This window comes from Rhinichthys klamathensis, unplaced genomic scaffold, assembly GCF_029890125.1.
Source record: "Rhinichthys klamathensis goyatoka isolate OS25496 unplaced genomic scaffold, OSU_Roscu_1.1 h1tg000754l_1, whole genome shotgun sequence".
Classification (NCBI taxonomy): domain Eukaryota; kingdom Metazoa; phylum Chordata; class Actinopteri; order Cypriniformes; family Leuciscidae; genus Rhinichthys; species Rhinichthys klamathensis.
This window is the reverse complement of record NW_026607160.1, coordinates 211,259-235,231: the sequence shown is the minus strand read 5'-3', so window position 1 is coordinate 235,231 and position 23,973 is coordinate 211,259. Positions and strand designations below refer to the sequence as shown.

General features: G+C 37.8%; 1 protein-coding gene across 1 annotated transcript in view; it reads left to right on the top strand.

Moving 5' to 3' along the window:
- ttll5 (tubulin tyrosine ligase-like family, member 5) overlaps positions 1-23,973 on the top strand; it is a 188,899-nt gene that overhangs the window by 64,646 nt on the left and 100,280 nt on the right. The window contains exons 17-22 of the mRNA XM_056242807.1: positions 5,229-5,291; positions 7,187-7,216; positions 7,312-7,433; positions 9,197-9,359; positions 19,675-19,792; positions 22,018-22,164. Coding sequence (XP_056098782.1) covers positions 5,229-5,291; positions 7,187-7,216; positions 7,312-7,433; positions 9,197-9,359; positions 19,675-19,792; positions 22,018-22,164 — 643 coding nt within the window. The remainder of the gene's footprint in view (positions 1-5,228; positions 5,292-7,186; positions 7,217-7,311; positions 7,434-9,196; positions 9,360-19,674; positions 19,793-22,017; positions 22,165-23,973) is intronic.

Here is a 23,973-nt window from a genome sequence, read left to right as displayed (position 1 = left end):
TGTGTTAAGTCAGCCTCAGACTCCGATAGCCTGTGGGGGGTTGGAGGGACAGTTGCTGGACAAAGGTGTTAATGTTCCTCTTTCATATGGAGAGTGTCGGATAGCCAGCCTGATGAGCAGGCAAAATTATTGTAAGGATAAATCTGTGTCCAAATGTAGGCCCCATATCTTATTAAATTATAAATATTGTAGTTTATTTATTGTAGCCTATTTAAAGTTTTTTTTTCACACAAAATTTCAATTGAAGTTATTGTAAGGTGAATTCAACAAGGCATGCTGTGTCTTTGAAGCAACAATTAAAGGTTAAATAATTTTTTCGTGATTTGTATGGCTGACACGCAGCGACATATACAGTATTATCAGCTGTATGATGTGTTTTTACCCTGAAATGATTAATTTCGAGAGAGAGACCCGCGCGCGCAGCGAGGGAGACTAAATAAACTTGTTAAAAAGAGATCCAGCGCGAGAGAGGCAAAGAGAAACGCATGTTTTTAATTTAATTATGTTTCTTTGGACAATTTTCGTTTTGTAGGCCTACTGTTTTAATTGTTTAATTTAGCTGTAATTTCTTTGGCAATACAAATTTAAAATGTCGCAAGAATAAGATTAGCCTAGTGTTTCTTATTTTGCATCGCAAAAGAAATAAACTCTAAACAAGATGCAACCCTGTTTTAAATTAAACAATTTAAACCTTGAAATGTTCGAACTTGGTTTCAAACTTAAGTAATTTTAGTGTTCTTTTACATTACACAATAATTTAGCAGACTAAAGACGAGCTTCTTCATTTTCATTTTCTGATCGGCTGACAATCTTCATCAGTTTTTGTCGTTTGTGCAGCGGCTGCGGTTCTACAGGAATGTAGCAAATTTATGTTGTAATGATAATCAAACAAAACTCTTGACTTTAAATAAGTAAACAGATATAAACAGTTACCTATTTAAGCATCAAGGTGGGAAAATATAAACGTAGGACAACATCGGTTAACAACATGTATGCTACATTGAGATTCGATCTCGGGTCTGTTGAAGCTCCTCGAAGCTCGTGTCGTTGCGTTGATCACTGAGCTATCGTCTGTACGCTGTTTTATGTTTTATGTTGAAATGTTTTCATTATTTATTCAATTACATTTCAGTAGCCTAATTTCAGTATTGTGATTATGAATTATTTTAACTACGTTTCACTTGTTGAATTCTTCTGCTACCAGCTTTCAATCGCTCTGAATCAGCGCGGTGCGGCAGCAGATTACGCATTAGAGAGAATAAACCGGAATAAACGAACACTTTTCAGAGTCTATGATTGTAGCGCCTCTTAGCGGTAAAAGGCAGCAAATACACCACACATTTTACCGCCGCGGTGGAACAGCTGATGTGGGCGTTGTCATGGCTTGCCTCGACATTTGCGTTTGAATAGCGCGCGTCGTCCGTGGGCGTGTCAGATTAACGCGTAATGAAGTGTAATGAGCTGGGGGAAAAAATACTGACAGCACTCTCTTTTCATACAGATTGCATAAACTGAGAATATTTGTTTTTTATATAAATTACTTCATTTAAAAGAAGAGAATTCAAGCTTCATAAAGAAAAACCTCTCGTGCCTGTGTGACAAGTAATCGCGGAGTTACAGTTAATCTTAGGACGCGTTTCAGAATGGACTTCACTGACAGAGAGAACGCAAAACTCGCATCATGTTTGTTTTTCTTTATTTGGTGAAAAGCACAACACTTTGTTTTTATTGTGAGTATCCACAAAAAAAATAGAAACTTAACAGGATCTAATGATGTACAACACTTATATGTAAGATCAAAATTAACAGAGTAATTTGAGTCTCTTTTGCACTGATAAGGAAAAAAGTGAGCTGGTATCGCCGGCGAGACCGCCGACCCCAGAGAGTTAAAAAATAAAATAAAAATGATAAAGTTATAATAGTATCTCAATGATACAAAAATAAAAAAGACTGATCACACCTTACTAGTTTCAGCAAAGCAAATAATGCACCGCCGGCCTCATCTGAAGTCTTTTGTTTTGTCCGTGTAACGGCATGAGGCAGAAGGGATGACCAACATCATTCACTAATTAAAGAAATAGACTTGAATGAGTTGTAAATAAAGATTATTGGAGTACGTTTTACATGAAAATACTATTTCAGTCTTCCTACTTAAAGATTTTGCATAGTTTCTTTGTGAAATGTACTCCATTTTTGAGTAAAAATTGTTTCAAAGTAAATCCTAGACCAATTGTTTTTTCAGTGTAGAAAGGATTTTAGCATAAATGCCATTGAACACTAGAATGAAATGATATATAGGTGCACTATTACGCCACTTACGTGTGATAGGAAACATCTGCGAGCGGGTTACAGGGATCACCCTGCGTTAGATCAATCCAGATGTGCTTATACCAGGCCAATCGGTGCCAGCGTCAGTCTTTCTTCTCTGAGCTGGGAGGTTATGCATGAATATGTTAGATAGGCAAAGAAAATGAGGAGATATCACTCCCATCACTCATGCATGTGTTCTGCACTCCTGATTGGATCTGCCTGTTTAGTTCAATCCTGATCTGCCTCTGACATCATGAAATGAGCTGGACTATTACTGGGGCTTTTAGGAAGTTACAGGAATAATTGTATTTTAGTCACGTTTGAAGCATTTCTCCACTTATTAGTGTAATAAATAATTAAAAAAGCATGACTACAATTCAGAATAACAATTATGACGTGATCACTCACAAATATTGAGTATTTTTTTTACTATTTTACTATTATACAACTGAAGTAAGTTAATCAAATGTTGTTGAAAATGGAAGCGAACATGAACGCAGAGATTATAAGAGCGGGTTTCTTGAATATTTCTAAGAGCTTGTGTTGTAGACCAGCTTTCTTTCCATCATGTTGGACATCCTTATTTATATTGAGCCCAAGTGCTGCTGAATCTCTATTAGGGCTGTCACTTTACGTTCGAAAATCGAACCAACCAACACAAGTTTCAAAAACGAAAATAGGGAATGGATTTTAACAGCCTTTTTTTTTTTTTTTTTTTTTTTTTTTTTTTTTACCAAAAATGTGTGTTAGGTGGACAGATTAATACAGCACACAGAACATGTGGGATGCTGGACAATAACAATGTCTTTTCTGTTCACCAAATGCTTTTTAATATTCGCTATTACTTCAGTGCAAGTGAACAAAATGGTAAATGGTAAATGGACTGCATTTATATAGCGCTTTCACAGACCCAATGGCCACCAAAGCGCTTTACAATTTGCCTCACATTCACCCATTCACACACTCATTCATACACCGACGGGCGACGGCAGCCATGCAAGGCGCCATCCAGCTCGTCGGGAGCAGCCGGGGTTAGGTGTCTTGCTCATGGACACCTCGACACTTGGTCAGGTGGAACCGAGGATTGAACCACCAACCTTCCGGTTTGTAGACAACCAACATGAACCACTGAGCCACTGCCGCCCCAAACAAGCGCGCCGTTATGTGTTGCGTAGTGACGTGTGTGTGTGTTCAAGTGAGCCAGAAATGCGGAGATTTTGCAATACGCTGTATTTAATATATCATGAGGATCACGAGTTGCGTATTTGCGCTAAATCCGCGAAGATTTGTCTTACACGAACTTCCCCAGCAAAGTGAGTAAACACAGAAACGCCAGATTGGCTCGTGATTTGACAGCGTTTCCCGCCAAAGTTCATTTGTACCCGCATTTGGCGGGTCGAGGGTGTTAATCTCAATCCCTGAATGTTGCGCTCCTGTTTGTCATTGTGCTGAAACTTCACGCCAATAAATCATCAGGAATATTGCTGACTTGTGCGTCTCAAGCATAGACAGTATAAGAAGTGGACAGAGCCATCTCATTGGAACTCAGTTGAGACAGTTGAAGCCCATTTTTAGCAATTTTTGAGCACTTCCGTTCCTGACGCGCAGACTCAAACCGACTCAAACTAAGCTTGATGACGTGAGCAACCTGTCTGACAGACGTGAATCTTCTAGTAGCTGTGCGTGAAAATTGCCAACGTTAATCTTGCAGAGACGGGGAACTTGAGCAAAGAGTTCTTTGGCGTGAGTGAGCAGGAGTAAGTATTCTGTTGCTTTTATGGACTCATTATCTATGGGCTTCTCCCTTGACGGGACGTCCCCCCGATTGCCTGCGAGCTTCTCCTCCTGTCTGTACGGTCATTTCTGTACAGCGCGACAGACAGTCGAGTGGTTATGACGCAATCGTTAGCCTATTTTTACTAAATCTGTTTCTACGGGGCCATAATGTAACATAGAAGGTAATGGAGCCCTTTATACATTGTCGTGTTTCTTTAGAAATAAATAATGGACAAATGGAGTCTTTAAACACCTCAGATGTAAAGTTATTCGCTGTCAAAGTGACGCCAAAATGAATGGGAGTCAATGGAAATGCTAACGCAAGTGAAGTTCTGCTACAACATGGCGGCTCCCGGCCGGCTTCAACTTCCGGTCGATGGATTACCCCCTTGGTCTCAAGCGCCCTCTTTACGCTCGTCCTAATGCCTGTTAGGTGTCCGTGGATTTGCCTGTATTTGATGATGAAAATGGAAACGTCTTTAGATGGAAAATCGATTTTACAATTGATTCAATGAACACTTATGACTCAAAAATCAAACAGGATTTTTTCACAAAAGCGACAGCCCTAATCTCTACGCATGAACACTTCTTTCTCATTGCCTAAAGACGCTTTTAACAGGCGCTCATGAACCATAACGGGATAGTGTTGAAACAGCTTGACTCAAAGAGACATTTATGTCTTGAATAAACATTTACTTCACCCAAAATATATTGTTAAACGACATAGGAAAATAGCTAAGGCTTTTTAAATGCTTGTTTGAGCTAGGTCTGGAAAAATGTTGCAGTCATTCAATGTTCAGCACCTCATAATTTTGTAATTCACACCATTAGCCAGTTAGTGATGAAGCAACTTATTCTGGCTGCGTGAAGGCAAAGCATAGTATTGTTCCTAAAGCATGACCGATGCGCTCTTGTGGAGAGCCAGTTGGCCAAACAGTGCACCGAACACCATAAAGCATCTGACCAATCATTACACGTGTCGGGTCGTAAACAGACTCCTTTCTGTTTTTACACAATCGAAAAGTGCAAGAAACATCTTGTTTGCATAAGCCTCTGAAACGTCAGGACTGATTGTTTACCGCAGAATCGGTCAGGACTTGTTGTGTAATTAGTTTCTCTCTCTCTCTGTATCTCTCTTTCAGTGTTTATCTGGAATACAAGACATCTATGAACGCCATGTTGGCTAATAAACTTTTCCATGGAAGGTAAGCCTTTCTGCCGTGGTTGGAAAGATCATCATCTATTTAAGGAATTTTCAGCTTGAGGTTTTTTTTGTTGATATTTAATGCGAGTATGTCATGCAAAGGCTTATATGCCCTGATAAAATGTCTATATTTCTTAAAGGGATAGATCACCCCAAAATGTAAACTCTGTCAGTAATTACTCTCCCTCATGTTGTTCAACCCCGTAAGACTTTTGTTCATCTTCGGGACTCAAATTAAGATATTTTTGATTAAATCTGACAGCTGGATCACTCCTCCATAGGCTTCTAAGGGATTGAAACTTGCCGGCCCAGAAAAGTTATTAAAGACATCGTTAAAATAGTCCGAGTGACTACAGTGGCCTTAAGTTTATCAAGCGACCAGAATACTTTTTGTGCTCAAAAACAAACAAAAATAACGACTTTATTCAACTAATCCTCTTCTTCTCTATGGGCCTCGAGTGAGTTCTCGTAGTGTAACAGCGCAGCGCTTCTGTACGCCACATGCAGGCTCACTATTGGCCGACGATGGTCATGTGTGTGATGCGTGTGACATACAACCAGAAGCGCTGCGCTGTTACACTACGAGAACTAAAAATGAGCCCGTTGGGAATGAATGGGAGACGAATTTCCTCTAGTGGAAGCGTTTGGTACTGCGGCCAAACAACATCTCACTGAACGCTCATTTTTTGAGATATCAACCTCAAAATTGGAACAAAACTTGTTTAGATTAATGGCTTTCATTTTCTTTCAGTTTTAGAGTAAAATGCGTTTTGGAAAATATATATTTCATTTAAAAAACATCCAAAGAGCATTAAAAGATTGATGACCGTTTAAGTTGGAAATTGAATTTTCAGGTTTACACTCAAAAAGTGGATAAATTGAATGAATGAATGAATGAATAAAGAAATTTTATTTCAGACATATAAAAAAATAAACCAAACAAAACATCAGGAAAAAATGCACTATTAAGTTGAATAAGCAAATCTTTCAGTTTACAATAAGTAACATTTGGCAACATAAACATGTCTGAAAAGGAGTAGGAAGAAGTATACACTTCTTTAATCCTACCCCATATCCATAACTTAGTAAATTATTATTATATTATTTCATTTACCACATATTTATATCTTATTTATATTTATCACATTTATCTTATACTCTATATATATATATACACACATAATCATACACATACACTACCGTTCAAAAGTTTGGGGTCGGTACGATTTTAAATACTTTTAAAAGAATTCTCTTCTGCTAACCATGGCTGCGCTTATTTGATTAGAAATACAACAAAAATCAGTTATAGTATTAAATATTATTCCAGTGTAAATCAGCTGTTTTCTGTGTGAATATATAGTAAAGTGTAATTTATTCCTGTGATCAAAGCTGAATTTTCAGCATCACCAGTGTCAGTGTCTTCAGTGTCAGATGATCCTTCACAAATCAGTATAATATGAGGATTTGATGCTCAAGAAACATTTATTATTATTATCAATGTTGATACAGTTGTTGGTCTGTCAGTTGTACAGTTTTTTTTTTTTTTTTTTTTGATTCTTTGATGAATAGGAAGTTCAAAAGAACAGCATTTGTTTGAAATAGAATCTTTTGTAACATTATACATGTCTTTACTGTCCTTGATAAATAAAAGTATTGATTTCTTTCCTCCAAAAAATAAAAATAAAATTCTCACTGACCCCAAACTTTTGAACGGTAGTGTACGTCAATGAACACATATTGCAACTGTTTATAGGCCGCCCCTAAAAATTCGAAATATTAAATAAAGAATATAATCGAACTAAAATATAGTGCAATCATTTCATTGACCAACACTCATTCAGTACCAGAGGGTTTAAAATGATTTGTTTAAATGATCTGTTGCTCTTTGTTTCTCAGATCTGTGGCCTCCTCCCGCTCAAGGTTAGTGTCTGCAGTTATAACCTCTGGATGCAAACACACACACACACACACACAAACTGCAAGAAAAACCAGGTTTGCCGTGTTTCGTTGCACAGGAACAGGGCGGATGATAATGTCCATCTGGTGGTGGGGGCCTTTTACACACATCATGTAGTTCAGTACGAAAGGAAGCTTCTGACTCTGGAGGCGCGGAAGCAGAAGCGAAGAGGAAGAAGACGAGCAGGTGCGTTCGCAGGATAAAAGCATTCGATGGGATTCGTTCTCTCAATGGCGCTTGAGTCTTTACATGTACTGATTGAGATCTCCCACCTGAGCTGGTTATGAGCATTAATACATGCAATGCTCACACTTTATATCAGGTGTCTTTAACTACTATAATAATAAAAAAACAATGTGTAGAATGTGCTTATTGTGTTGATGTTGTGTAGCGAAACACTTGTGCTTCTGCGGATGTGGATACAGGTCAGGTTTGAACAGGTTACAGTGTAAAAACATTTACATGAAATTATTAAATTAAGTGTTCGTACATACAGTAGTAGTTAAAGACACTTAAGATAAAGTGGGACTGACACGTATGTCCAGTTTATGAAGTTGTGATCCAAACTCAACATTTTGTTTAATTTGTTTACTAAAAATATCCAGCATTTGATATACATAGATCACAGGAGAATTCATTCACGTTTGTTTTGTTTTGTTTTCTCTGACTTATCTCACATCTCAAATCACCATTAATTTTATGGTTGAAATTAAAAAAAACAAACAATTATATAGTTAGCATTTTCTATATACATACAATTAAATTATATTTTCTCTTTTTATGCATAATTTGACAAGTTACAGCTAGATTGAAAAAAAAAAAATCACCCGTTCATAGGTGATATTTACCTTTATTTTACTTTATTCTCATATTTCATCCCAAACTCTGACACTAATGTCTGCTTGGTACGTACATTACCTTTTGATACAATTTTTAATTATAAAATTGAAACATTTAGTTTAAATAGTTAACATTTTGGATAGTTTTAATTTTGTAATCTAATACTTTGTTTAAATTGTAAAATCTACATTAAGACATTTAAAAAACAGTAAATGAAAGTGATGAAAGCATGTTAAAAAAAAGTATTGTGACCTTTAAAAAATCAGATCTTTTAGTTTAAGTTAACCACAACAAGTCTGTCTGTCTGTGATCTGAGTTTGGTCGAGACACAGCCTCTGAACCAATTTTGGGTTGACATTAAGTTTGTGACATCATAACTTTTGAACAAAGATGATTATAAGAATTCGGTTCAGTCATTTCTGTGCAGCTCGGTCCAAAGATCGTCTAAGACAATTTTCCTAAGAATTGGACAAAATTTCTCCAGGAGGAGTAGTGAAAAAACTGAATACTGTTCCTTTCAAAATGACAACTATTGTAATGGGCGAAGTCTTAATGTAAGATAGTGATTGTGATCAACATGAAGAGAGTAATTGCTGACCTAAATCTAGAACTAAGGGTTCAAAAGTTATACCCATTTAAAATTTTGATTTGGTGCCATAGATTTGGTCGTAGAGACCCCAAAATTGGTCAGATTGCTATTCATTACCTTCACTACAAGTGTGCCAAATTTCATCATTTCCATATGTACTGTTACCATTGATTCCCATTAAGGAGGATTAATCGTGTCCTTAACATGACCAGGCCTTAAATCTTAAAATCCACAATGAAAGTGCACCAGACAACAGCAGGATAAGCTTTAGTCAACTTTTAACATTAATACTACTAAAACATTAGGATAAACTATAAATAAATTAATGCACAATCCAAAACCAATCAGATTGTTGAAAATGTGCATGCATGTTCATCACTCTAAATGAGAAAAAGTCACTCAATATTAAGGAAAGCATCATAGGTTAACCAGCATTTCTTTCAACTTTGTTAGCTTTAAACTAGTCCTGTCCGAATTGGGCTATTGATGATACTGTTAAATATCTGATGTGTGTTTTCAGGCCTCAAACCCTCTCAATCCCCTCACATCAGTGAGGTTGAGGACAGGCTGGAGGAAGAGACCGAGCTGAAATCATCTCACACACACTCAAACCCTGCGTTGGAACAACGCTCACAACCCAGAGTCAATCTGCTCCACATTCTCCAGCAGGGATGGGACCTCAGGTCAGTGTGGACACACAGAATTATGGGTAATCAGTCGACCCCTTTCAGAATCTAAACGTTTTGCTCATTTTCTGTGCTCTGTAAAAAAAAGTTGTAAATAAAGCAAAGATTATTTGGAGATAATACTCTTTTAGTCTTTCTACTTCAAAATGTACTACCAATTTCTGAGTAAAAATTGTTTCAAAGTAAATCCTAGAACTTTTTTTCCAGTGTACGGAGAGATTTGGTGTGTATTTCTGTAGAAAGCTTTTGAGTTTGATCAAATCAGCAGCTGTACTGTACCATCTTGCCCTCTTGACTGCATATATCTACTGTACATTTAGCAGTGCTTTTCTTAAGTACTTCAAACTCTGTTCATCTGCTGGAATAGTTGTCTTGTAGGTAACCATATTTGTGAAAAAAATTTAATATAAAAATCATTCAAATATCAGACATTTCATAAGAGTATCTGTGCTGATCAATGTAAGCACATGGCTGTCTCACACTGCAATGAAATTAATACAATTGAAACCATTATTTAAAATACATTTATTTATTAATTCAATGAAAAAGAGACATTGTACATCAATAAACATCTAAATGAATGTACTCAAGTTTGCCAAAAGGTCAATTTTCATCAGCAAAAGCTGTTATTATACAATACAGCACTGCAAAAACATGTTCTTCCTCAGTTTTTTTTTGTCTAAACATATAAACATTTTTAAAGCAAGATAATTTATTTAATAACCAAAATGACTAGAAATTAAGTTTTCTAAGTTTTTGCTTAAAGGGATACTTCACCCAAAAAGCTTCATAATAGCAGCGAATGGAGGATGAGATTTTGAACTCCAGAAAAGTGCATCTATCCATCATAAAAGTGCATCTATCATGATAAAAGTGCATCTATCTATCATAAAAGTGCATCTATCCTTCATAAAAGTGCATCTATCCATCATAAAAGTGCATCTATCCATCATTAAAGTGCATCTATCCATGATAAAAGTGCATCTATTCATCATAAAAGTGCATCTATCATGATAAAAGTGCATCTATCTATCATAAAAGTGCATCTATCCTTCATAAAAGTGCATCTATCCATCATAAAAGTGCATCTATCCATGATAAAAGTGCATCTATCCATGATAAAAGTGCATCTATCCTTCATAAAAGTGCATCCATCCATGATAAAAGTGCATCTATCTATTATAAAAGTGCATCTATCCTTCATAAAAGTGCATCTATCCATCATAAAAGTTTGTGCATCTATCCATCATAAAAGTGCATTTATCCATCATAAAAGTGCATCTATCCATCATAAAAGTGCATCTATCCATCATAAAAGTGCATCTATCCATCATAAAAGTGCATCATAAAAGTGCATCTATCCATCATAAAAGTGCATCTATCCATGATAAAAGTGCATCTATCCATCATAAAAGTGCATAGAATCTATGATAAAAGTGCATCTATCCATGATAAAAGTGCATCTATCCATGATAAAAGTGCATCTATCCATCATAAAAGTGCATCTGTCCATCATAAAAGTGCATCTATCCATCATAAAAGTGAATCTCTCCATCATAAAAGTGCATCTATCCATCATAAAAGTGCATCTATCCATCATAAAAGTGCATCTATCCATGATAAAAGTGCATCTATCCATGATAAAAGTGCATCTATCCATCATAAAAGTGCATCTGTCCATCATAAAAGTGCATCTATCCATCATAAAAGTGAATCTCTCCATCATAAAAGTGCATCTATCCATCATAAAAGTGCATCTGTCCATCATTAAAGTGCATCTATCCATCATAAAAGTGCATCTATCCATCATAAAAGTGCATCTATCCATCATAAAAGTGCATCTGTCCATCATTAAAGTGCATCTATCCATCATAAAAGTGCATCTATCATGATAAAAGTGCATCTATCTATCATAAAAGTGCATCTATCCTTCATAAAAGTGCATCTATCCATCACAAAAGTGCATCTATCCATGATAAAAGTGCATCTATCCATGATAAAAGTGCATCTATCCTTCATAAAAGTGCATCTATCCATGATAAAACTGCATTTATCCATCATAAAAGTGCATCTATCCATCATAAAAGTGCATCTATCCATCATAAAAGTGCATCTATCCATGATAAAAGTGCATCTATCCATGATAAAAGTGCATCTGTCCATCATAAAAGTGCATCTATCCATCATAAAAGTGCATCTATCCATCATAAAAGTGCATCTGTCCATCATTAAAGTGCATCTATCCATCATAAAAGTGAATCTCTCCATCATAAAAGTGCATCTATCCATCATATAAGTGCATCTATCCATCATAAAAGTGCATCTATCCATCATAAAAGTGCATCTGTCCATCATTAAAGTGCATCTATCCATCATAAAAGTGCATCTATCTATCATAAAAGTGCATCTGTCCATGATAAAAGTGCATCTGTCCATGATAAAAGTGCATCTGTCCATCATAAAAGTGCATCTATCCATCATAAAAGTGCATCTGTCCATGATAAAAGTGCATCTGTCCATCATAAAAGTGTATCTGTCCATGATAAAAGTGCATCTGTCCATGATAAAAGTGCATCTGTCCATGATAAAAGTGCTCCACACGGCTCCAGTGGGTTAATAAAGGCCTTCTGAAGTGAAGGCATTCAGAAGTTACAAAGGCATTTGTGTAAGATTATATCCATATTTATAACTTTATCAACTAAAATAACTATATTCTGGCAGACGGCCGTACGCAAGTTGACTTACGCTGGTTCCAACAAACAGGCCTGGGGCCGTATTCACAAATAATTTTATCTTACTACTAGGAGTACTCCTAAATCGCACTAAAATATATTAGCTAGGAGTTTTCTCTTAAAAGTTATTCGCCTTTCAGACCTACTCTTAGTAAGGAAAAATGACAACTCCTAAACTAAGAGTGAGTCTTCGTTGCTATGGATGACGTCAATTCTCATGCACGAGCTTCCTCGCAATGATCACGGTGATTGGTTGTTAGATGACAGGGCCATCATGCGGAGCATAACACAGACGCAACAAATCATGGAATTACGACATCTAAATATGTCTGTGTCCTACACAAAATAATAATAGTAATGTCATCGAAATGCATATCATGTTTGTGCAGGCCCCAGTGAAGTGTAATTCTAAAAAGGCAGAGAGAGAGAAAAAAAGTCGTAAATTAAATTAAATCGAGGTAGCCTAATACCCTAATGAGAACAGCCACTTGCCTGATAATGAAAAACGACACTTGCATTACCACTTTGCATTAACACATTAATTGACTTCCTATTAGCCTAAATAGACTACTTAAAGCAAGGAAATGTTGCTCCTATTGAAGTAATGTAATAGTTGAATGACGGTGGATTATGAACTTGCCAAAACGGAAAAGAAAGCCCATCTAGAAGCAGGATCAGTTATGGTGTGTTCACAGCGAATGCGAATAGAGCGTCAAATACGCGTCTAGTTAGACGCTTGAACATTCGCTCGAGTTCAATTTTTTCAACTTGCACGGAAGATATTCGCGTCACACGCGTCGCCCAATTCGCGTCATTCGCAACGCCCGGCGCGAATGATGCGTCTATTCACGTCTTTGCATTGACTTTGTATGTAATCTACTCGCGCAAATAATTAAATTCGTGTTCGGTGTGAACACACCATTACTGCTGCTGGCTCAGTTGGTGCTAAAAAAAAAAAAAAAGAAAAGATAAATGGGAAATTCGGCACATGGATATCAAGCAAAACACATGGGAGAGGATTTGTTTGCAGATCAATGCAGCATTCCCGCTTGTGTCGCGGACCCCGGACGACTGCGAGAGGCGGTGGTATGCGCTACAATCTTTTGTGAATAGGTCTTAGTGAGTTAGGAGTCCTCTCGACTTCTATTAACCCTCTGGGGTCTAAGGTGTTTTTGGGGTCCTTGAGATGTTTTGACATGCCCTGACATTTGTGCTTTTTTCAGTTGCTTATAAACATATTAATGGCACAGGTGTAATTACACTCTATTTAGCACAAACAGGGCTACCATAATATGTGAGCAACATGTATGTACATATTTGTATTTTTGAGAGAATATTGTTTATGCATGGTTATTGAAAAAACTAAAAACTAAAGTTTCTGAAATAAGGCCACAAAACACATATTGATTATTTCTTCACAAGACTTTTGAAAACTGTATCACATAGCCTAGATTATTTGCTCCAAAACTATTTGAGAATCATCCTGACTACTTGATAAGTCAATAAAGTATTTTACATTTTTAATGACGTGTTTTGTGTCAGAAAGTTTTATGCGAAGGGGCATGATCTCTCATTAATATGTATGCATTTCACACCTGAGAAAGACTCACCCTCCCATAATGGCCTTATTAGGTGCTATCAGGCCCTATCATTACGAGGAGCCTTGCACAAAGAATGAGGAGATTTAAAAAAGAATGGCTTTTAGATTGTTTGGATTTATTTACAACACAACATAATCCAAAGATACACAACAAAGGACAAAAAAGCACATTAGTAAACACACTGATCTAAAGACAGAGGCTTGAACAGTCACACAACATTGTCCCATTCCTGAAACATAGTACATACCTGTCATTTCCAAGGTGTTTGATTTTTCATTTTACTATGTTCATGTACAGAGACTGTTGAATGTTGAAGTCAGCAGGACTCATCAGTGGCATCTCATCCCTGTAAAATGAAATAAAAAAATAAATAAACACCTTTAAACATGCTGATATCAAGAGAAACTATATGGCTGCACGACTTTGGGCATGCATTGTAGATTTTTCTGGTTAAAATTGTGATTTAATTATATATATATATATATATATATATATATATATATATATATATATATATATATATATATATATATATATATATATATATATATATATATATATATATATATATATATATATATATATATATACACACAGACACACACACACACACACACACAGTTCTTAGAGAATAGGTGAACACACCCATGCTAAAGTTGACTACCCTTCACAATATAGACATGGTTTTATTTCAGTTAGCCTAACTGAACATTTATACATAAATAATATATTGTATTTAGACAGTATCACATATTTTACCGGAGGCTGAAATATATTTCACTAAATCATTATATAACCTAAGCAGTTATTCGCAAACAAAATAAATTGCGCATAAGGCAGTATTTTAGCATGATAATCAGTGTCATAAACTAATCTCAAAACTGAGTGAAATATATGTAGTCTAATATCACATTTAAAAAGTTTACACGAGCGTATAGGCCTATGTATAGGGATATTGTGACTGTGAGGTAATCTTTCCTATGTCAAAAGCTAGCCAAAACTAGGCAAAATATAGTCTAAAATTCATTTGAGCTCTATAATCAGAAAAGGAATTATATAACACTAAACAACTTACTCCGAGCTTGTATCATCGGCGGGGTCAATTCGTTCTTAAAAATGCAGCCGTTGGTCGTCCGAGTTTCAAATTCCTCTGAGGAAAAGGTGAATCCTTCCCCGCTGTCCAGAATCATCTGAAGGAGTAGAGTGCCATTCTCAAAACGCGATGAACTATCAGTGAATCTGATGGAGAAACTTTGTGTTGTTATGGCATTGATCGGGGGGCGTGTGCGATGCATAGATCGCCTATTTACCATGTGAAAAGCTCTGGGGGCGTGGCGGCCTCAGCTAATTAAAGATAATGAACTGAGAACGAAAAAAACTCTCCTTGGTTTCAAACGGATTACATAAACTGGAAATATTTCTTTTTTTAATAAATTACTTCATTTAAAAGAAGAGAATACAAGCTTTAAAAAGACACATGTCTCGTATCTCTGTGACAAGTATTGACTTAGTTACAGTTCATTTTTCGGACGCGTTTCAGAATGCACTTCACTGACAGAGAGAACGCAGAACGCACATCATGTTTCTTTTTTTTTATTTGGCGAAAAGCACAACACTTTGTTCTTATTGTGAGGTTCCACAAAAAAAATACAAACTTAACAGGATCGAATGATGTACAACACTTCTATGTAAGATCAAAATCAACAGAGTAATTTGAGTCTCTTTTGCACTGATAAGGAAAAAAGTGAGCTGGTATCGCCGGCGATACCGCCGACCCCAGAGAGTTAAGCTGTCCCAGACTTAGGTGCTACTTTTAGGGCTAAAATGCTTCGTGAATTATTCTTAGCGAAAAAAATTAGGAGTCCTAAAGTTAGGACTGACACGCCCATTATTTTTAGGAGTTGCTCCTAAATTCGCCAGTTAGGAGCTACTTTTAGCCTTACAATTCTTTGTGAATACGGCCCCTGGGCAACAAACTCAAGCTCCTCCCAAATTTCTCTTTAAAAGTTCTGGTTTTAGACGTATAATTCATGACCGGTGTTTTGTTTTGCTCTATTCTCTGCGCTTCAGCGTTCATCAATACGTCATGCGTCGGGTCAGAGGTCACTCTTCCACCGTAAATCGATGCGTACGGCCGTCTGTCGGAAGCTAGTTATTTTAGTCGATAAAGTTGAATACAAAACACAATCAGTACCTGAACTATCAGCCGTGACGTAGAAACCAGTCCAAAAACACAAGCACTTGTTTCTCACCATGTAAAACTCTGATTAAAGGGACAGGTGACTCATTCTGTCATCATTTTCTCTCCCTTATGTCATTCCAAACCTGACTGACTTCCTTCTGTGGAACATAAAAGAAGATATTTTGAAGAATGTTTTCAAATGTGTTTGGTTACCACTGCATGGAGACAAAATATCAAAACATTCTCAAAATATATTTTATTTTACAGAGAAGAAAAACATGAAGGTGACAAATTTCCATTTGTGGGTGAACTATTCCTTTCAAATGAAAAAAAAAAACCCCAACCTTTTAACTTTTATTGCGTCTGGTTGGGATACGCTCTTATGGTTTCCAATTCATTTCAATTACACGATTCAGGAGTTACTCATGTGTTTCAATTTCAATGTAGAGAACTGACTCATGAGAGTCATTTTAAATCACACTCTGGTTGTGCTTTGTTTGTTGTTGCATGAAGACAGCAAGGCCCACGCAATATACACATGCGTTGTCTATTTATTATCATTGTATACTTTTTTCATCGTGTTCAGTTGCAACTAAGAGAACACATCATTTCTCTTGCTCAGATTCAGTGCTCCTGCAGGAGTGTTTTGTTCCTGTATATCTGAAGAGATTGAATCAGTTCTCAACCCCAGACACACACACACACACACACACACACACACACTCATTTGCATCTGCTCGCCGTGGTGTCCTTTTCATCCAGCGCTACTTTCACTGACTCCTCACAGTGTAACTCACACAGGAACTGGATTCCTGCAACCCTGACCTCGCTCTTATTGGCCGCCTAATTGCTGGAGTCAGACTGTCTTTCCTTTGTTTAACATTTTGCAGGAGTCCTGGAAGCAGTTGAAACATATTCCCTCCCCCTTCACGTTATGCAATAGCCCTACAAAAATATTTAGACCTGCTCTTTTCATACGCTGACATTAATGAGTATTACATACTCCTGTCCAAAGTGCAATAAAGATTCCAGTTTCCTCTCGACTCGCAGTCCAAGAGCCTGAATTGTAATTTGAGCAAGGAATTATAATGACATGTCTGAGTTTGTAGAAATTCCTCTGCGCCTGCCAGGGCCGAGAAGGGACCGGGGCCGTTACAGTACAGTGTATCATTGTTTACGTGCGATGGATTTTTCCGAAACATTTCTTTTCCCTTTCGTCGCACTTTCCTTGCTTATCTTCTCGTCACTCGGAGCATGTAAATAGTTCATGGTTGTTGGAGCAGCATTTCTTGTTATGTGTGCAGGGACATGTACAGCACAGCCATCCGTTCGCCACAACTAAACTATTGGCTCAAATATTTTTGAGTACACCAACTTACTGTAACATACAATATATATTTTTTTTAAATTGTTGTTTAACCCTAAGTCTGATTGGGAGTTTAGACTCTTTTATCCAGTAAAAGTCTTTCAGTGTAATTGTACAAACGTCCTCCTTCAGCTCGAGCTTCACGAGTCTTTCTGTGTCAAATGTGACCTGATTATTAAGGAATAACTTTGATATTGTTAGTAATATGTCAGCTGGACTGAAGCAGCTTCGCTTTACTTGATTATCATACATCATTTATAGAAAGTATCAAATATGATCATCAGGCTTTTGAGGAAGGTTTATTAGTTCATCTCTCAATCATCATTGTATTGCATTATATGATTTAATGCTACAGAGCTTTGATCATAAAACTAAGCATTTAAATATCATCTTACTAAGACATATTATTAGCAGATATTGATATTTATATGCATTTTCTGCAAGTATCTGCTATACTTTTATGAATATCTAATTGATCACAAGCATTAGAATTTCTTACTTTTTACCCATATTAATATCAGCATCTTGCATATTTTTGTTCACTTTGGGCCTCTGAGTAAAACTGAGCTGTTTTTTCCTCCATATTCTCACTATATGAGCCATAAAAGCCTGATGCATCAAATATGATACTCAACAAAAACACATATGTAAACTTTTATGTATATGTCATGCAGGCTTTACAGGGTTAATTATATTGACCCCTGCATAGAAGATTCAGCATGTGCTTATGTTAAACGGTGTAATATTTAAAACTGTTTCAAATAGACTGTCACTAGTGGGTGCTGTAAATACAAAGAAAGAGGCATTAAAGGAATAGTTCACCCAAAAATTTAAACACTATCATCAGTGTTGTGCTAGTTACTAAGAAATAGTAACTAGTTACAGTTACTAGTTACTTCATTCAAAAAGTAACTCAATTACTTTGTTGATTACTTACACCAAAAAGTAATGCGTTACTGTTAAAAGTAACTTTTTAGTTACTTTTAAAAAAAACATACTTTAATGTTCCCATTAATGCCCTTTTATGCGTTATGGTCTATACAAACACAAAACTGACTTAAACAGAAAGTAATTTTTAAACACTATTTTATTTGAGTCAGACCAGCACAAACTGAATATATCTCAAGGATTTCTGCGGTGACTCACTATGCTGACTCGCGATCTTCGCAGTAGTGAACGCGCCAGAGAGAAATGCACATTTCATACGGATTACATAAGCAGAGAGCAGTCTGTAGTCTGTTTTCTTTCGTTTTGAATTGTTCTGTTTAAAAGTAGACATGTCTGTGAGGCAAGTAGGCTACCTTATACGCCGAGTTTCGGTTCATTTATGAGACGAACTCCAGTTCACGCGCCGGCGCCTCCGTTTCGTGATTATCTATCGTCTGCTACATTTACTTCTTATTTATTAAATCCAGGCAATTGGTTGATGAAACATTGATTAAAATTAAGATACAATCAATACAAAACGAAATTCACTTTAAAGAAAGGTTTTGTGCTTTCTGTCTGATGTCTCTGCAAGTATTAAAGCATCTTTTAGTGCCGCTTTCAGAGCGCGTCGCGTCCGTAACGGAGAACTGTCACGTCCGTAATATTGTTTTTTCCTCATAAATGCGAACACTAAAAATAAAATAAAATAAATATTTTTTTCTGTGGAGACGGAGAGCCAACCCTTCTTCATTCGGTGGGTAGACTAGTAGTTTGCGCAGTGTAATTCACATAATTACTAAACAATATTTATTTTAGGCCTATAAAATTCAGCCCATATAAATGTGCATTTTCTAAGCTTAGAAAATGGACAAAATTCATTTGATTCTAATCATAATGTAACATTATTGTGAAATTGATTTATTTATAGGCTATTTGCTATTAGTATAGTATAGCCTATGTTTTTATCCAACTAGGCTATGTGTGGGCCTTATGTAAAATACGGGACAAATCGCGTCCCTTATTGATTTCATACGGACGCGTCATTTTACTTTTCCGTATTTTAAGGGACGGGTGGCAACCCTACCACCAACAATGCATCGCTGCTGTAAACAGGTTAGGCTGTAGGCTACACTTCAGCCAAAATTAATTAATTTAAAAAAGTAACGGAAAAACGCACCATATGGTAACGGAGTTAATTTATTTAAAAAGTAATGCGTTACAGTATGAGTTACTGTCAAAAGTAACTGCGTTACAGTAACGTGTTACTGCCCAACACTGGTCATCATTTACTCACCCTCAGGTTGTTCCAAACCTTAGGGTTTCTTTTTTTCTGTTGAACTTAAAAGGAGATATTTTAAAGAACGTTGATTGTAGCCATTGATTGACTTCCATAGTATGGAAAAAAAATACTACGGAAATCAATGGCTACCATCAAATTCTAAACACAAATGTTTTTTGCATCCTCAGTTTGTTCTGCTCTTTTACGCTGTGGTGTTGTGTGCAGTAAAGTTCAAGCCCGCATGGCGTTCTCCTCGTACCTGCAGCGTGTGCATCTGCGCCTGCTGTCCGAGAGCAGAGCCCACAGAAGCCCGGCCTGGACTCAGAAGGAGCACGATCAGATGGTACACCATGTCTTGATTTACTCAAATATCTGTTTCACACACCATACAGAAACTGACACATGTAAGTCTTTCACAATTGTAGGATTAGCTCCCTCCAAAAATGAGCATTCTGTCATCATTTAATGTTGTGGGTCAGTTTGACCCGCATGATGCTGGTTAACCTATGATGCTTTCCTTAATATTGAGTGACTTTTTCTCATTTAGAGTGATGAACATGCATGCACATTTTCAACACTCTGATTGGTTTTGGAATGTGCATTAATTTATTTATAGTTTATTCTAATGTTTTAGTAGTATTAATGTTAAAGGTTGACAGTTTTTACCTCATAGAGTGATTTTTTGGTGAATTGTATTGAATCCAATTAGGGTTAATTTGACCCGCACCATAAAAATGACTTTTTATCTGTGAAAAATAAAATAAGATTTAAGTTGCCCTTTTCCATACAGTTAAATTATACCACCAGTCCCCAAAAAATCACTACAAACGCATTCTTATGATATTTTCAACACAAAATTATTCAAAATTATTATTTTTAATGATTTAGAAAAAAGTCTCTTCTGCTCACCAAGGCTGCAAAAATACAGTAAAAACAGTAACATTTTTAAATATTAATTTATATTAACTATTTGATACTTTAATCTATTTAAAAATGTAATTTATTCCTGGGATTGAAGCTGATTTTTCAGCAGCCATTACTCCAGTCTTCAGTGTCACGTGATCTTTTAGAGATTAAACATTAAACAATCCTATTTATCCCAAACATTTGATCTGTAATGTATATGAGTCATATTATAGTTTTGTGTTGGGGACAGGTCGTTATTCCCTGATAATCTTCCCCTTCGCTGCAGCTTCTAACCTCACACACTTCATGAGACATCTGGTCTTGCTCACTGACATGTTTATCAGTATAATATACACTCACCGGCCACTTTATTAGGTACCCCATGCTAGTAACGGGTTGGACCCCCTTTTGCCTTCAGAACTGCCTCAATTCTTCGTGGCATAGATTCAACAAGGTGCTGGAAGCATTCCTCAGGGAGTTTGGTCCATATTGACATGATGGCATCACACAGTTGCCGCAGATTTGTCGGCTGCACATCCATGATGCGAATCTCCCGTTCCACCACATCCCAAAGATGCTCTATTGGGTTGAGATCTGGTGACTGTGGAGGCCATTTTAGTACAGTGAACTCATTGTCATGTTCAAGAAACCAATTTGAAATGATTAGAGCTTTGTGACATGGTGGAAGTAGCCATCAGAGGATGGGTACATGGTGGCCATAAAGGGATGGACATGGTCAGAAACAATGCTCAGGTAGGCCGTGGCATTTAAACGATGCCCAATTGGCACTAAGGGGCCTAAAGTGTGCCAGGAAAACATCCCCCACACCATTACACCACCACCACCAGCCTGCACAGTGGTAACAAGGCATGATGGTTCCATGTTCTCATTCTGTTTACGCCAAATTCTGATTCTAACATCTGAATGTCTCAACAGAAATCGAGACTCATCAGACCAGGCAACATTTTTCCAGTCTTCAACTGTTCAATTTTGGTGAGCTCTTGCAAATTGTAGCCTCTTTTTCCTATTTGTAGTGGAGATGAGTGGTACCCGGTGGAGTCTTCTGCTGTTGTAGCCCATCCGCCTCAAGGTTGTGCGTGTTGTGGCTTCACAAATGCTTTGCTGCATACCTCGGTTGTAACGAGTGGTTATTTCAGTCACTGTTGCCCTTCTATCAGCTCGAACCAGTCTGGCCATTCTCCTCTGACCTCTGGCATCAACAAGGCATTTCCGCCCACAGAACTGCCGCTCACTGGATGTTTTTTCTTTTTCGGACCATTCTCTGTAAACCCTAGAGATGGTTGTGCGTGAAAATCCCAGTAGATTAGCAGTTTCTGAAATACTCAGACCAGCCCTTCTGGCACCAACAATCATGCCACGTTCAAAGTCACTCAAATCACCTTTCTTCCCCATACTGATGCTCGGTTTGAACTGCAGGAGATTGTCTTGACCATGTCTACATGCCTAAATGCACTGAGTTGCCGCCATGTGATTGGCTGCTTAGAAATTAAGTGTTAACGAGCAGTTGGACAGGTGTACCTAATAAAGTGGCCGGTGAGTGTACATATACTGAGTATAATATCATATGTTTATTAGTGTATTAGTTCATGTATTAATGTGAGTGCCTAAAGCGTTTGTGCTGTTGACTGTGTGTTTGTGCAGGAGCTGGTTGTTCGGTTCCTCCAGAGAGCCAGTAGTAATCTTCATCAGGACATGTGTGTGAACGTGCCCAGCCGTCAGCTCGACCTACAGGACCGTCAGCGCATCCTCTCACATCAGCTGGCCAACTTCATTCATCTCTATAATGAGGTGTGTGCATCATTATACAGAGCCCATTATACAGAGAAGAAATTAATCAAATAAAGTTACACTTGAAAATTAGAAAACAGCCGTGTAGAAACACAAACTTTGAAAGATCAAAGTGCAGATAAATGGAGTTCCCTTTCAGTCAGTCACTACGAGTTACGTCAGTGCAGTGTTTCCGCTACATTCATTCTGCCGTGACGGGCCGCCACACCTAAAATCATCCCGCCACGGCTGCAGCTTCTCAGTGAGGGCCGATATTGTGCACACTGTTGTGTTATTGTTAAGCCCCACTAAAGGCATAAAAAATTTTTGTAAAGCACAATAAAGTCTTCGCACTATATTCCAAGACTTCTGAGGTCATTCAATAGCATAATGTGAGGTAAAATGAATATTTAAGTGGTTAAGTTAAAGTTAATGGAAACTCATCTCTCCTCAGTCATTCTCCATTCAGCATTCAAACAGCGCATCGCGTTCGGTTACGACAGTAACACGACGACCACACTCTTTTCAAGATCAATGTTCCCATTATTATACTTTATTTGTAGATAAACGTCTATGGTTTGCATAAAATTACTTTATCTTGCTGGAGTTTATTGCCCTTTCTAAATCATATTCCTTTCTCCCGGGTGTCTGTTAGATTACAGCACTGGAGTAGAGAGCGCTATGAATTGTTCTTCATGCGCACTGTAGCTGAAATTTAAAACTGTTAAAAGAAAAGGCTCAATAAACTGTTAGATAGAATACACTAAGCATAGATGGATATAATCTCTTCTCTTCGCTTTGTGCTTTGAACTTTTCAATGCAAGCGCTGCACGCTGTGACTTCGCGTTGCTTCAAGTGCATCATTCTGCGCACGGGATGCGCATAATCGCTTTGCCGCTCTTATTGGAGACTTTCATATATATAATACTTATATATAATATACCCATAATACTTAGGGGAGGTTTAAACACCTGGGGCAAGGGGGCGTGGCCAATGGGAATATCACTCGTGGGGACCGCCCCCTCCCCCTGGGGAAATGGGCCTGCCACCACAGCTGGGAAAAATTCTAGAGGAAACACTGAAAACGAGCCAATGGTATGAAAGTACCATGGGTCTGCAGAATTTGCATCGCGATTTTGCACTCCGCTCCACCGCGTGGGTAAAAAAGGAGTCGCGAGTGCAATCTCGCATTATGTTTCTGCTTTGGAGCCAGAGTGTTTATGTGCTTCTCTTCGCCTTCATCAAGAGCAACGAGCGTCTGTCTTCAGTCGGTGTTGGTGTGACGGCGCGTTTCAGCGGGTTCACGGTCCTGCTGCTCGTCTGTGCAGTGACTTTGCACACGGCTTGTGTTCTCCCCTGGGCGCTTCGGCACTGCTGAGAGAGCTTTTCTTTTTCTAAAAGAGCTGCACGGGCACGTCTTTTTCAAGATGTCTCGCCCGTGTGTTTCTAGTTGTGGGCGCATGATCCATCCGCCTGACGTTCACGAGCGCTGCCTCGCGTGTTTGGGCTTTAATCACGCTCAGGCACGGCTCGTGGATGAGTCATGTTCTCACCTGCGTAAACATGGCCATCGCGATGCTTAGATTGAGACTCAATGACCTGCGTGGGGGTAGAGTCCCCTCTGCCACACCCCAATCTATTTCCTCCTCGAAAGGGGATACTTTGGCTGGTGGCCAGGGTGATCTGGGGGTTACGGTGTGGAACAACCCGACAAGTCTTCCTCGGAGCACGCCCCCCTCCACATCGCAAGCTGTGGAGCTTTTCCTTCCGGGGACCCAGTGTTTCATTCAGGGCTCTGGCGGATGATGCCATGTCGCTCACAGCATCACA